The sequence below is a fragment of the Syngnathus leptorhynchus genome, chromosome 6 (assembly GCF_054491065.1).
Source record: "Syngnathus leptorhynchus isolate UIUO chromosome 6, UIUO_Slep, whole genome shotgun sequence".
In the NCBI taxonomy this organism is placed as follows: Eukaryota; Metazoa; Chordata; class Actinopteri; order Syngnathiformes; family Syngnathidae; genus Syngnathus; species Syngnathus leptorhynchus.
In genome coordinates, this window is record NC_141200.1 from 3,590,536 (window position 1) to 3,605,596 (window position 15,061).

The 15,061-nt window shown below is 41.7% G+C and overlaps 1 protein-coding gene and 1 long non-coding RNA gene across 3 annotated transcripts in view; one reads left to right on the forward strand and one right to left on the reverse strand.

The window, feature by feature from the left end:
* The window catches only part of LOC147055348 (uncharacterized), a 29,635-nt gene that overhangs the window by 9,478 nt on the left and 5,096 nt on the right, over positions 1–15,061 (forward strand). For both annotated transcript variants that reach the window (XR_015066392.1, XR_015066391.1), the window contains exons 2-3: positions 9,546–9,753; positions 11,986–12,122. This is a non-coding gene — a long non-coding RNA (uncharacterized LOC147055348). The remainder of the gene's footprint in view (positions 1–9,545; positions 9,754–11,985; positions 12,123–15,061) is intronic.
* LOC147055349 (calcitonin-1-like) lies at positions 10,964–14,675 on the reverse strand. Its single transcript, XM_085914077.1, has 4 exons — positions 14,535–14,675; positions 13,236–13,331; positions 11,973–12,116; positions 10,964–11,153 (listed from the first exon to the last, which is right to left on the reverse strand). The coding sequence occupies exons 2-4, from the start codon at positions 13,319–13,321 to the stop codon at positions 10,964–10,966; spliced, it is 420 nt and encodes a 139-aa protein (XP_085770203.1). The 5' UTR covers positions 13,322–13,331; positions 14,535–14,675.

Here is a 15,061-nt window from a genome sequence, read left to right on the forward strand (position 1 = left end):
GAGACACAACCACATGGCCTTGTAAGGCCTTGCCATTCTATTCTCGTCTAACTGCATTCCTTCCCCTGGCAGCATTGTAATGATAATATGGAGGGGAAAAAAAATGACAATAATAGAGAAATGCAGCAAATCCATAAATGGCAAATTAATCACACACACACTCAACATCGTGGAGCGATCATGCCTCTCAGTCAAATAGCACGCTAATCATCAGCAAAGATGATATCTACCCATGATTTCTGGCTGACGAGAAGAAATTAATAAGTCCCTGCGATTCAGTACAAGAATTGAATACACAACAATGTGGGGCGTTCACATCAGTATATACTGGAACACTAATCAGGATGAAAGAAGGATTTACTAAACGTATGATTGTGAGGCTAATGGAAGTAACACCTCAATGAAATAGCTGCACACAATATTGTGGAGTGACTTCGGGAATGCTAATCATCATTAAAGTGTAGCAGAGAATCGAACCCTGAACTTCAAATTTTATGCCATACTACCTACTCGTCCACAATGCTGCCTTAGGAGAGCCATTATAAATGTACCTTCTTCAAAAAAGATCATTTTGATCTCTACAGAGTACTGGATGTTAATCCAGTAGCTAACATTAGCGACGCACGCCTACTCAAGTCTTTTCATTTCTTCAAATTCAATCATCCTATTAAAAACAAAGCGGTACCATACCTCCTGAGACATGATCAATGAAATATCCAAATGCATTCTAGCTGCTCCGTTAAGAAAATATTCAAACAAACTCTAGAAACAATGAACAAATGAGGCTTTCTAGTAGGAGCGAGAAAGTTCTGGGAACTGGATTGGGTGCGGGGAACGGGATCACTATGGGTACGTGACACCGGAGAAGCGACCGCCGGCGAGCCATCGGGAGTTGCTTAATAATGAATGAGGCCTGCGGAGAGGCGGCAACACACACGCGGCTATTAGGGGAGAGTCATCCGGACCAAATTGGACGCAGGCACAACGGCCCGGCCGCATTGAATACAACTGCTGCATTTAAGTTGTAATCAGCCGGAGCGAGTGGTCGCACATGTTGCTAACAGCCCTTGTCATCAACCCGCGGCACTTTACACACAGCAGGCTGCAAAAGTGTTTACGCTCGCAGAGTTTTATCGTCAAGATGTCTGTAGAGTATTATTTTTTTTTTTTTTTTTTATTTGACTTCAGCAAACTTGATGGGAAATGAGATAAACGTGGCAAAGCGCTAAAAGTAGACTCAGTGTTTCTCCCTTTGAAACATCTGTTGAGAAACCTCAACATAGAGGTTAGAGGAGATATAAACATATCTGCAATGCATTTTGGGTTGAAAGGACTGGACGCTTGTCAAAACCAGAAAGATTACCTCAGTTTTTGCTGAGCAACCGACAATCTAAAAACAGCAGCGGTGCATTAGACACACCTCACACAGTTGCCAGCGAAGCTTATTCGCAGCAGTTTTTTTTTTACCACCAGGATTCAAGCCTTGATGATGACTCCCAAGTCAGAGCATTCTTGAAAATATAAGCTAAACGTAGCGTAAGAAAGATATTTGTTGAAAATTGAGTTGCTTTCTTTAGCCCGAGCAGAACTTTGCGGTTGCAAAAACAGCAATTTCACACTTGACACGGGCCAACCGAAATACCTTCCGGCTTCCTTCATTTCTTTCGGATAATAGAAGCTTTGTTGTGACCTTAGCAGATCCTAGTCAGCGTTCAACTGTTGATTTTCAACCACGTCTGGCATGCGGTGATGACGAGAGCTAAAGTCGATCATCCAATCAGTTTTGTCTTCAAGATGTCCTCGTTCACTTCAACATTCTCAATTGATTGGTCAAAGTTTAGATCCTTAGAATTTGAGGTTTTGTTTGTGGGTTCTGTTAACTCTAGCTATCGTTCACAATCCATTCAGTCTTCACTCTTTGCTTTGCCCAGCAAGGTAACGTAAAAGCAGAAATGCTTGATGAAAATATGTGCTTAGTCATCAGGTTTGTACTTGGTCCCATTCTTGTCTATACCAGTCTTGATTGGATTTCTTTTCTAACTTGATAAACGTTCAAAGTTTCATTATGGACAAGGTTTTGTCAAAGAAAGATGTCAATTAATAAATACATTTCCTTTTCAACGCAGTTTTCAACCTTCCTTTGACGTATTATCGCTTCCCGTGTCATTGGCAGAGTTACACAAAGAAACTGTGACTTCATAACAAAGTTTGGGATGGGAAAACTGCTGGATTGTAAAATATTTGCTTTTATTTTAATATGTTTGTCTGAACAGCCACTTTTGGCTTTCTTGTTTTTTGTCCGCATATTTTTTTCATCTTTGTTTCTGAGCTGGGAAACCACTGGCAGTTCCCGTGCGCAGAGAGAGCGGCTGCAGCAATAAAATATGTCATGTAAAAATAATATTAATGCTGCTCCACGCTCGTCTTTAAAACCTTGCCAAAGGTTTTTGAGTCGTAAACTCGAGAGTAACCTGTCTGGAGCCTCCAAGTTGGACGTGGAGCAAGTAAAGCCTGTTGAGCAGTTCTATTATGATAAAAGCACCCATTTAACTTTTTCAAGTATGCTTCTGGTGCCTCTTTATGATCTTTATTGTTCTGAAGAAGCCACAATCTTCCGCCCAAAACTAAATGACTGCAGCCGGATTTTATCGTTAAGCAAGCCCCTTGGTAGTTTTCTCATTTCGAAGTTCGACTTTCCCAGATGGACTGCGGTTTGTTCTCTTTGGCAAAGTGCGTGAGTGGACATCATGTTTTGAGATATGTTTTTTTTTACCAGTACAGGACAAATATCTCTTCCTAAGGCGACAACGCAACCCAATTTTGTAATTAAGTCAATCAATCTATTTGCTATCTTGAGCTTTTGTCTGAGATGGCTAAAAATGCTACAAAAGTACCCAATAGGCTTTTGTCGCATTTTCCATCCATCCTCGCCATCATTCTCACTTCTCAATCAAGCTCCCGGATAACCTCACTCGCATTTATGTCGCACGGCTACTTCAAGCAAGACGGAGTGTCTCGCAAATGGCTTCGGCCACATGTCACTGGGACCCGGGCGACTACAAACACGCTTCCATACGTGTAATTTATAGGCAGGCTGAGCATCCATTAACACCCACGCCACACGCATTCATGGATGAGTGAAAGTTGGCTGCCAATATTTTTTTTTTCCAAGAGACCCCACACCAGTTGATGACCCATGATAATCTTTAAAGGACTTTTGGAAAATTTTGCTGACATTGATCATGGAAGGGCTGGCAAAGGCTCGATTTCATCCCGATCATGGTCTCGTTTAATGCAACTCCACAGCTTCTTTGGCATTAGACGGCGGGTGTTGAAGTAGGTGGGCCGGTCCCCGCGTGGGAGCGTTTAGGCAAAACAGCTAAAACAGGGAAAATAGGAGGGAGGAAGGGAGGATCCACCGGGCCAGATCTAAGCCCAGCAACACAGGCACCACTTCAAGGAGGTTTCATTTGGGGCGTTTCCCGGCAGCATCTTCAGCAAGCCGCCAAATGGGAACCACATGGGGGTCAACGGGAGTAAATATCACAAAGAATCCACGGGAGTCCATGCATTCCACTTCAAACTAATTGTATTATTATTTTAAATACATTCTGACTCATCTCATGAAAATAGTTGTGAGGCGTCCGTTGGCGTCTATCGAGCGACAACCTCTGTAGATTTCAGTCCAATTAACTTATAGACAGAAGTAAGCTTAAGCTGTAGAGCTTAAAAAAAAAAAAAAAGCAGGTCACTCTACGGGGAAGCTCGGAGCCGACGTTCTAATTCAAGCGGGTCTGATATTGATTTGCTCGGCGGCCTTGGAGAGCCGCGCCGGCTGCCATATCGGAGACACCTACGCAAAAATGTATACCAGCACTCTCCTAATTGAGTCCAACGCTGAGTCCGACGTCGTCCACGGTAAAGCGTCGTTTTGTGACATACGAGCCAAGAATACGTAGGTCCATATTTTTTTGCTCACGGATTAAATCATGTCATGGCTACAGTCGATTTAGGCTGGATTTACACTGCCGGTCCAAGTGCCTAATTCCAAATCAATGCCATAACTATAGTTGTTGTTTTTTAGGTACTATTTCAAGTGGTACTTCCGTGCAGTGTAAATCCAGCCTGTTATCCCACATCAATTATCATGACAGTACTTCAGTTGAACCAAATTTCTGTGATCACGGTAATAAATCTTCCGAAGCTCTGTTTGGACGCCAGTGGGGGGGGGACAAATGTCATCTGTCGAGATCAAAGGCAGCGTTTAAAAGACAGCAGCCAGACTCACAGACCCAACGCCAGGATAGTTTGTTGCTCTTGATCTAAGTTGTTCTGGAGTTCAAATCGTTTCGGGCGTAAGATAATGCCGATGGACACACCCTAAATGTACGTTGCGCTAATCAGACATTTGAACAATCCGCTCTGTGATTGGCTAAGGACGACGAACGACATGGATGAGCTGAGCCAAATTAGCCCAAATTTCCACCCGCTCTTCTTCCGTGCTGTTCAACAGCCATATTATAAATTGGAAACGTGTCCTATGTGCTGAGCTATAATTTTGGTGTTAGCCATGATAGAAGAAAATGGCAATCATGGACACTTCAGACAGGGGATGATGTCATGAAAGGGGCCAGACAAATTGAAAATTGGCACCCTTGAAAAACTGTCTTGGACGTTTTTTTCCAGTGGTTAGCTTTATAAGCACCAATGAACAGTGAAAAACATGACTAAAGTGAAAGCAGTAACAATACTTTTTGTGGTTCTGTCACAAGCAAATGCTGAGTATAGGTTTTGTTACCATGGCAACCAGAAATACAGCTAAGGCGTCGTGACAAAGCCAGGACTACTCAGTTTTGTCAACTTAATGACTTTATGGGAACATCCTCTCCCCCCTGCCAGCAACTACTTTTAAAAAAAAAAAAAGCAACGAGACACAAATCAAGCATCTTTTTGTGATGTCATTGGACACTCCTTAAGTCTCTGTGACTCACCTCTTTGCATCCAGACTGCAAATGAATAGTCCTTGCCAGAAGTCACATATATCTTCCTAATTTAACCAATTTTGGCATCACAATGGCGAAATTCTCAAGGGCTAACACCCAGCCCCATTTTAAAAAGTTGGCAGATCAAAGATTTATGGATTCTCCCGTGTGAGAGGGGAGAAATTATCTAATTTCACTTAATTGGTTGGAAAATTATCTAAACTCTTCAATCCTGTTGATTAATTTGTGTTCAAATAACTTAATATATTTGTGAGTAAAGTGACACAAGATTATCATGACTTCAGAATATCTCCTTTTTTTTTTTTTTTGTAGTGTGTCGAGATATTTTTTCAATGTAAATGATGTACCTTGTCACGATAAAGGTCGGGAGACACTCCACTAGGCCACGTGCAGATTATGGTATACCTCCTTAAATGATGTTAAAAAAGAAATCAATGAAAGCAACTTACAGTAAATGTTTTAAGTAAAAAAAATAAAGTAACATGCTTCTTCGTAAAAAGTAAAAACAAGGATGAACCTTTGAGTTGAGTGTAAAATTGGATCAAAATTTCCTTCAAAAGTTTGAAAAAGTCTTCCTCCAAGCTCCAGTCAGACATAAGACACACGCGCTAACATCTGTATTATGTTTACAGTCTGCAAAAGTCACCGCTTCCAGACATGCTCGAGAGTGAACTTTTCGTTGAACTCACCCCGGCCGGCTCCGTGCTCTAAAAAGGTTAAGTGTTCCCGCCGGGATTCATAGCGACGCCGCTTAGGTTCGTCTTCTATCTTCTTCAGTTTTGCCCGTCCCGGAGCCGCGTTATGTGACCTTGCCGGAGTAAAGTGCTGCGCAGACTGGCCCGGCTGTAGAAAGCCCACATCCTACTGTCAGTCAAGTGGCGGAGAATACTTTGTGCCGGGCCACGGTCCAAACAGACATGAAGCTATTCTATTTCCGTCTACTGCCATGTGAGCACCGCCACTGCTGCAGATTGAAGGGGCGGGAGAAAGTCTCAGTGTAATTGCAAAGTGAGATTTAATTGCACGACAAGGTAAAGAACTTTTTTTTTTTTTGGAAAAGTAAGACTCTAGAGAAAGAAGGGGGGGAAAAAAAAACATAAATAAATGAGGAGCTGGCTTCCAGATGTGTGGGCAAAGGGGAGGAGAAGTACTCAAAGGAGGGGCTGCAAAAAAGATGGAGGAAAAAGTGCTACAGCAGCAGAATGAAATCCCATTTCGGACCAAGCGAAAAGCTTGTTTACCTTCCTGGGGAAGCATCGCACATAGACGAGTGGGGGGGGGGGGGGGGTGAGGTCAGAGTCTTTGTTGCTTCTGGACCTGGACCGCCTTGACTTGTCCCACCGGTGTCTGCTTTCACGCTTGGAAGTGACACCCGTGTGGAAAAAGCGGGGAGGCACGGGGGGCTTTTCAAACGGCGAAGGAAAGTTCAAGTGTAAACGGTAGTCAGCTGGTTTGAATTAGCTTACGTAGTGACTGAACAATTGCGTGGCCACATACTCGCACCTACTGTCGAGTCTATAAATGTTAGCGTAAATGTGAACGTAAATAGCTAATATCCGCTCGAGTTTTACCTCATTTCCTGTTGAATGGAACTGGAAAGTACTCGCAGCTTGCTCGATATTATCGGAAGAATTACAGTCGTAGGTATACCACCAAATTTCAATTATGTGCTCAAATCAAAATTTCGACAATACGTCGAGCAGCACGGAAGAGACTACCAAATATTTACAGAGGAATTGCTGCTGGACTTGTATCGGATTTGGATCAAAGTATCGCGCTAAAAGGACCACGGAGCAATGCAATCACAAATCTTGACTTAGATTGCGCATTCTAATTCCAATGTCGTGCCAAAATCAGCATTTCGAGCGACAAACTAAAGCATACCACTTGATGAAAACGTGTAACGTGCTATTTAAGTAGCTAGCTGATGGGAATGCTAACATGATCCGGGTTGACTGATGCAAACCGCATCGTATCATGAATCGTATCATTCCCTCATCATATTGTCTTCAATGACAATTTATGTCTTGGGTTTTTGTATTTTAAGTCAAGCACTAAAGTCAATTACGGCTCATTGCAAGCTCCTTTTCAAGAGAGGGGGGGTTAAGTGAATTTCCAGAAGTAGTAGAAAAGCACGCAACTTCCAAAACGCTCTGGTTTGGAAATGGTTTTTGTGGTGTTAGATTCTGGGAATGAGGCTGGGGTCGTCCACACTTTTGGACTCAGTTCGATGTGTGGGGGTGGGGGGGGTTGATTTCTCCTACACAAACCTGATTTCCATGTGAAGGACCCCCTTGTAGTGCATCTGTGTACCATTATCATCGCCATTGCGGCCTTGTTACGTCACGACTGGGACAGGAGCTCCAAAACCGAAGGAATGACCCACCAAGCTTCCTTCCAGTTGCCCCCCCCCCCCCCCCACACCCGTCCCCACAAAGTACCCAAACGTAGAGATCAGATGTACATAATTGTCCTCCGCCTGTGTCGTCCAGGAAAAGTTTCCGTGCGGATCCCCAATGTGGTTGTGGCTCTTCTCCAGCTGGACGTCGAGACGGGGAGAAAGGGGGCTTCGAGCGAACCCCCTCCTCGTGTTCACCGCTAGCTTGGCTTCACCTATTAATCATGCATATCATTTCAATTAGTGAGCATACCTCCCCAAGGCCATCATTATTAGATATTTTCCTCCCGTTACAAAAAAACATCCTCACGCTCTGGTTTTCGGAAGTGATAGCGACAAATTTCCTGCCCTCGCTCGGGCACACACTCGCCGCTCATCCGTGCTCCCAAATAGGATCAACTATATCCTGTTTTCCAATTTCACCCTTATTGAATGAGCTCGTTATGACGCTCAGTGCGCAAACACTCTTGCCGACAACCCCGCCCGATTTGTCTGCTCGGTTGACGCCCAGCCTGGCGAAACAGCTGCGCAATTGATTTTGAATACCCAAAATGGAACGAAACACTGATTTTTGGTGAGAAATTTGATAGAAAGCTACATGAGGGAAAATAAATTGTTGAATGTTTAGTGTGTGTTGCAAATGAGAATACAATAACCCAGTGCACTGCATGAACATCCATGTTTTTTTTTTGTAGTACCTTGACTAACCTCTATTCATGACAGAAAGGTTTCACTTGTATAAAATGTCACAACGTTAACATTTTAGTTGCCTCTAAATTGTTAAAAGCACGTTATAAACATACAGTAGCTCACCAGTGATGCTACATTGTGATTTCCTAGGAATGTGATTATTTGAAAAAGTGCAGCTATTTACTATAGCATTACTTACCATTTCCAACCTTGTTAAAACTATTTCTGATTATCACTGTGAAAAATCGATTATGATCGTCTTTGAGACGATTGTTGTGTTTCAATGTTTGATTGTCGTTTAGAAAAACATAAATATGTGATTTCCGAAGTATGTATCTGACCGGCAGCTCTCAGTTTCAAAAGGTTTGGTTTTCCCCGATATATATTGATGATCAAGTACATTTCTGTATTCTGAAGTGGCAAAAAGAACAAGTCTGATTGCAGGTTACACTGCCTTTTTTTATTCAGCAATTACCCATGCACTTATGATTTTGCCCATAATTTGCGTGTGTGCGTGTGTGTGCGTTCTTTTGTGTCCAACCATACATCACACACACACATACACATCACTTCTAATGCTATTATTGGATCCTTTGTCGACAGTATTTAGAATATGTACAAATATAGTCATGTGGTCAATGGGCCCGCCCCCCCCCTTAAAAACCTGCAAAGAACAACACAAGTACCCCAAACCCAAGTGTATCTAAAATACATTTTAATCTTGCTCAAACTTATTTTTTTTTCCAACAATATTGTTGACAATATTCATCATCATCACCATCATTCTTCACAGAACTGTACAATCATGTAAATTGTTCTACATCAAGGCACGAGACAACAGCCCATAGACAACTTTTTTTTGGGGGGGGGGGGGGCGGTCCTGGGTAGGCTGATAAGGGGCTGGATGATGCTACACGATAGAAGGAGAAGGAAGATGTGCCAAAACTTGGTGAGCACTTCATTTTTTTCAATGATACGAATGTATAAAAGACGGGAAGTGTACACAAATTAAAGTGCTTTTTTTTTTGGTGGGCCAAAAGCAAGATGGATGTGAGTGTATGCAAATTAGGGCCAGTTCACTGTTGATTTTCTGCTCCATTGTTGTTCTTGTTGATGTTGTTTGTCTCCCTTTTTTAACTCCCCAATGTTTCAACCTGTGTAAAACACAAAAGAAGTCAATTAAATAATGTTTTATTCATGTTGCTGCTTATCTCATCACTGTGAGAAATTATGCTTAAATGACGTTTAACAATTGCAAATTGGCTAAAATTTTAGTTAATTTTTCTTTTTTAAATGTCAATAAAAAAATATTTAAAATGTCATTAAAATATAACGTTGCTAAAATGCTAGCTATGATCTGAAAATTGCGTCCCATACTGCCTGACATATTTTTATCGTGTACGTTATCCGAATTATCCATTTACCGTATTTTGTTGTTGTTGTTCCCCATCCAGGCGCTCACATGGCGACGCTTCTCCTCCGCCGGCCGAAAGCTTTGGCACCGACGTTGGTGGGCACAAAGTTGCTGTTGCCCATGCCGCCCGACCGGCTGAGGAAGTCGGCCAGGCGATGGGTCACGCAGGTGGCTGTATTGCAGGCTCGCTTCTGTGCTGTAACACTGCTTCGGAAGAAGCCAAAGAAAATTCACAAACAAAAAAACAGGTTAGATTTATTGTTTTTTTTTTTTTATCAATGCAAAATTTTCTATATTTAGCTCTTTTGTTCAAATGCAAAATATTTGTTTTTGTTTTTAGCGCTATTAAAAAAACTTACTGCTTCTATGCTAGAATTTTAACTCAGTTAATTTGAATAATTATTTCAAAAAAACTGCTAAATGTCTAAAAAATAATTAAAACCTAATTATGCTGAGATAATGATTTAAAAAATGTTTATCAAAAAATGACTACAAAATTATTAATTTCCACATAAATAAATATAGGGCTTCCAATATAGCTATGCTCAAATCTTAGAAAGATAGCTTGAACACAATTATGCTCAAAATAGATGTTTGTGTGTCCTGTGTCATTTTTTTTGCAGTTATGTTTTGAATTTCTTACCTTAGTATAGTATGCTGGGCCTTCCATCCCATCAAATATCCCTGTCTGTCTTTCTTTCATTTCAGGCATTCATTTACAGTAAATGAACGTTTGTTTGTCGGGGTCAAAGTGTACCGCACTAAATGAAAGTCAGCTAAAGCTTTCTGGTAGAAAAATATGTTTATTGAACAAGGAACATGGCGGCACCTGCTGATTAAAGTAGGTGTGTGTGTGCATATGTGTGTGCATGTGTGTGTGCGCGCGGGGGGGTGTCTCTAGTGGTGCACAGCAAAGAACATCTGATTGTCCGACCTAGGGCTGGGCGACATGGCCTTAAAATCAATCCCCCCCCCCTCTCCATAATCAGATTTTTGATTTAAGATTATTTCCTCCCCGAGAAAATTATTCTTATCAAGTTTGTCAGTTTTATGTTATTGCCATGTGATTAGATAAATATTGATTCTGAACTGTTCCGGATGATGTACTTGGCACAATTGCCTGCTGTTATATTGCATTTCTGTATCGTACGTTATTTGTGGTCTTGGTACCAAATCCACAGTTTAAATCTGTTGACAACAGAAGCTAAAAAAGATATCGATAAAATAATAATCATTAATCTTCTTTTCAAACTAATCTAAATCCGCATCAATAAAATGGATTCATCGCCCAGCCCTATCGTCAAAGACTCAAAATGGACGCCTGTTTCTTTTCTCTTCACGTCAGTCAGGCAAGTCGCGCCAACATGCTCTGGCCAATGAGAACGATCGGGAGATAATGACATAGCAAGGGGAGGGCGGAGGATGACGGCGTTAAAAGGGCGGGCGGGGGGGGCGTGGTTAGACGGCGTCAAACGTCTCGCCGTAGCTGGCGTAGCGCTCGCCATCGGGAGCGCCGCGCTTCTTGCCGGGCGTTCCCGCTCCCACGTTGGTGCGCGGGAACGTCTGCAACTTGTGCAGCTCCTGAGAGAGTTTGCCCAGTACGCAGGTGCTGAGGTTGGAGCAGCGCTTGGTTAGAGGCCGGGCCATGCTGTCAGAATTGGGGTACACAATACATATAGATCACATGCACAGGGGTGGGATCAGGCGGGAGGAAATAAAACAACATGCAGGAAGAATCATCGGATCCCACTGGAATTCTCGGATTTTAGTTTGTTCCTCTGAAAATTCTCGTCTTGGCTCGGAAATGTACGAGCACATCCATGAGATCTCCAGTGGGCTCCATTGTGGTTGTCTCCAACCATGCATTTTCTAGACAATACATATTATAATTTTTTTTAATTCTTCCCCCTTTCATTCCATTCGCACGTTCACGTCTCGTGCTAGCAAACGTCCCTTCCTTGCATCATGCTCACGCATCCGTCCTTTCATGCAAATATACTCGCCCCCTCTCCTCTGTTTTTTTTTTTCTTTTTTTAAACTAAGCATTCTCATGCCAGCTACTATCATGCACACTTCATTCAAAGTAATTCTACTAATTCATTGCAAGTTCTTCATGCGGGAGTGCCTTCATGACTGCTTTGTTTTGTGTGATTGAATTTGAGGTGTTACCGCTGACACTTATCTCTCATAAGAATAAAAACAATAACTACAGGATGCAGTCTCTGTGGAAATTATGTGTGAATGCCGGACATTGAACTGAAAAGGTTGTGGAATTAATTGAATTGTTTAACTGTTGAATGTGAAACCTGAAGTTGGAATGCTTGGATTCAGTGGAGGTCACTGGTGCTGAATTCAGAAATTTGAATGTCAAATTTATGGGGATTTTTGGGTGTTGAAAAAGTTCCCAGGATTTTAAAGAATTATGTTGATGTTAATAATAATCATAATATTTTGAGCGTGGGCGTACCTGTTTCCCTCAGCCGCTTGCTGCTGCTGCTGCTCCAGCTCCTCGGCCGTCATCTGCACAAACTCCTTGACGATGGCGTTGAGTAGCCGCCGCGCCTCGTAGTCCGTCAGCGTCACCCTCTCCGACATGGAATCCAACGCCGGTCTGCAGGTAGCAAACTAAGTTATTAAGTTATAATTAAAATGATCAATGTAAATAACTGTATAAATTGTTGATGCAAAAATGTTTGTTTAAAAAAAAATATATATATTTTTTTTTTTTTAGAAAATGTTCATTAAAACTACCATGAAAACTTTGTTAAGAAAGCCACAATAGTGCGCTAGTTAAAAAATAGTTAGTTAAAATTGTTAGTTGAAATGATTGTGATACGTTCGGGGTAGGCTTAGGTGGTCCCTGGCCAAATGGAATGGATGGATGGATGGATGGATGTGATGCCTGCGTGCGTGGGTGGGTGGGGTCAAGGTGGCGCGGTGCCGGAGTGGGGGGGACGTCACCGGCTCGCCTTGGAGGGCCGCCCGCCAACGCAGAAAAACAATCTGCACAAAGTGCCGGCGCGTCTTAATGTGCATCTGCCGTTAGATATATTGATACGGATGCTTTTGCCAGACCTCATGTAACTACAGACGTGCTTAGACACTACATTAGGTACACCTGCACTCTCCCGAGTACAAGAGCTGTACCCAAATCTACAAATGTTAAAGTTGACTTTTGATTGACACTGTTAATTCATTTATTATTGTGGTAAGGTTTTTAATATTTTTTGCAATCTCTCCATGCTAAGTAAAGTTATATATTATTATAAATGTTCAATAAATGAGTATTTTTATTTTTAAAGAAAAAAATGGAAAAACAAATCTAATAGTATCTTAACACAGCAAAATTGATTTGAAAATTTAAAGAATAATAATAATATTATAGCAATAATAATGATAATATTAGTTTTTTTTTTTTTCTTTCAAATATTACCTCCAGTGTCTTTTTTTACTACTTTAAATCGGGTGTTAATGGAGATTCCGGGCACCAGATTCCAAATGACCATGTACACTTGCATTAAACACTCTTTCCTTGTTTTTATTACGTTATCGTAATCCGCCTGGAAATGACATTAGCGTAATGGGATGCGACAACTTTTTAAATGGATTATCTTTGACGACAAAGTGACATCTCCTTCAACCGGCTCCGTTATGGCGCACAATGCACGCTTGTTCTGATTCTCGTACCATTTCAACAAACGGGTCATGTCAGGCGACGTGCCACTCTTACCTGGCGGGGGCAGCTTGCGAGCAGTACATCTGGCAGACGACCAGGGCATATGTGATGAGGAACGCAGAGATCTTCAGCATGACCATAGTACCCCCCCTGCACAACACAAGCACACCCCAAAAATGCTATTTCCAGACAATCTTTAATATCTCTGAAAGCATCCCACCAGGATGGAGGTACTGCTAGTTCTGGCAGTGGGACATGGCTGCAGGATTGTGTGTGTGCGCGAGTGTGGATGAAGGGGGGTGGGGGGAGACTCCATGTAAATGGATGAAAAAAACCTTACAAGTGGATGTTAAAATGTTCTTTCAGAAATTCTTGTTGAAATGTACGTAACTAGACAGAAATACGAGTGAAAAGAAAACATACAGTGCTAAAATGAGTTCAAATATTTGTCAAAAAACACCGCTAAAGTATTTGTTAAAATGTTAATATTAATAAATATTAGACAACTGTAAGAGAGAAATGTTCATTAAAGAAGAGCTATGCTAAATTTTTTGTTAAAAAAAAAGTTGAGGGGCAAAACAACGCTGCAAGAACACAGTTAAAATGTTAGTTAAAAACATAACTGCGCTTAAGAATTAGTTAAAAATTGTCAACCTATCTGCAAAAACGTTTTTATTTTTTTTATCTAAATTATGACTAACGTTATACATAAGTTTAAAAATTCTCATTAAAACAAAATTACTATCAATGTTTCTTCATGCATTAATCACAACTAAGCTAAGCTAAAATATTAATTTAAAATATGTGAGCCATAATCAAATATTTGTTAGGGCCTGTTTAAACAAATGAAAAAAAAGTAACATTTTCACGAAAACATGGTAAAAAAATAGCATACTGGACTTATGCTAAAATGCTACTCTTCAAGGTCCCTTAAAATTAACTGCACAAAAAGATTCGTCATTAAAAAAAACGGGAAAACCTTAACTATGGTAAAATAAGAATTAAAGCCCAGCAATGTTAAAATGTGATTCAGAAATAATTTCTTCAAACCTCACTAGGCTAAAATGTTTAAAATATCAGTTACAACATGCTCAACTACTAACAGAGGGAGGAGGAGTAGAAGGATGCACGATGGGGGGATGACAGAGAGTGAGGAAGAGGTGGTGACTCCATCCAAGCTTCCCTGAGGAACCAGTGCATTAGTGTAATGAGCTGCACACACACAAACACACACACACACACACACACAAACCTGCCTGACCGTTATCCCCAGACTTTTTCATTCTCTCAGTTTTGGCCCCCATTGCTATCATTATAACCACAAAACGTACCAGCACAAAGTCAACACTCACCTTTGGCGAGAAGCAGCAAAAATGAATAAATCTCAAATATGCTGGGATTTTTTGGGGTTTTTGGTCCGGATCAGGCGCTGCAAGCTGTGTTTTTGCGTGCAGCGGTGAGGCAGCGGCCCCCTATATATCCCGCCACCCGGGTTTGTGCATCGTCTGTGGAGGTGGTTAATTATCCCGCGGCCCAGCCAATGGGGCGATGAGCCGGGTCCGTCAACAACCAATGGGAGGGCAGCGAGGCACGCGAACGTCATTCCCAGTGCCTCTCCATTCACAAAAATGTGCCTCATTTGCATTGATGTCATTCATTAAATGGGCAAAGTTGCATTGTTTAATAAATCATCCTGCACTTTTTTTTTTTGGGGCGGGGCCCTCTACTGGTGCGGGGTTACGCTACACATTGAGGCTCTCATTCATAAACTTGTGCAATGATGTGAGTCACGACTCAGGCTTTGGCATCGTGTGTTTTCGGCATCTCACGAGCTAATATGAGCTGCGTCATAAGAGAAATCAACTTCTATTGAGCCAATG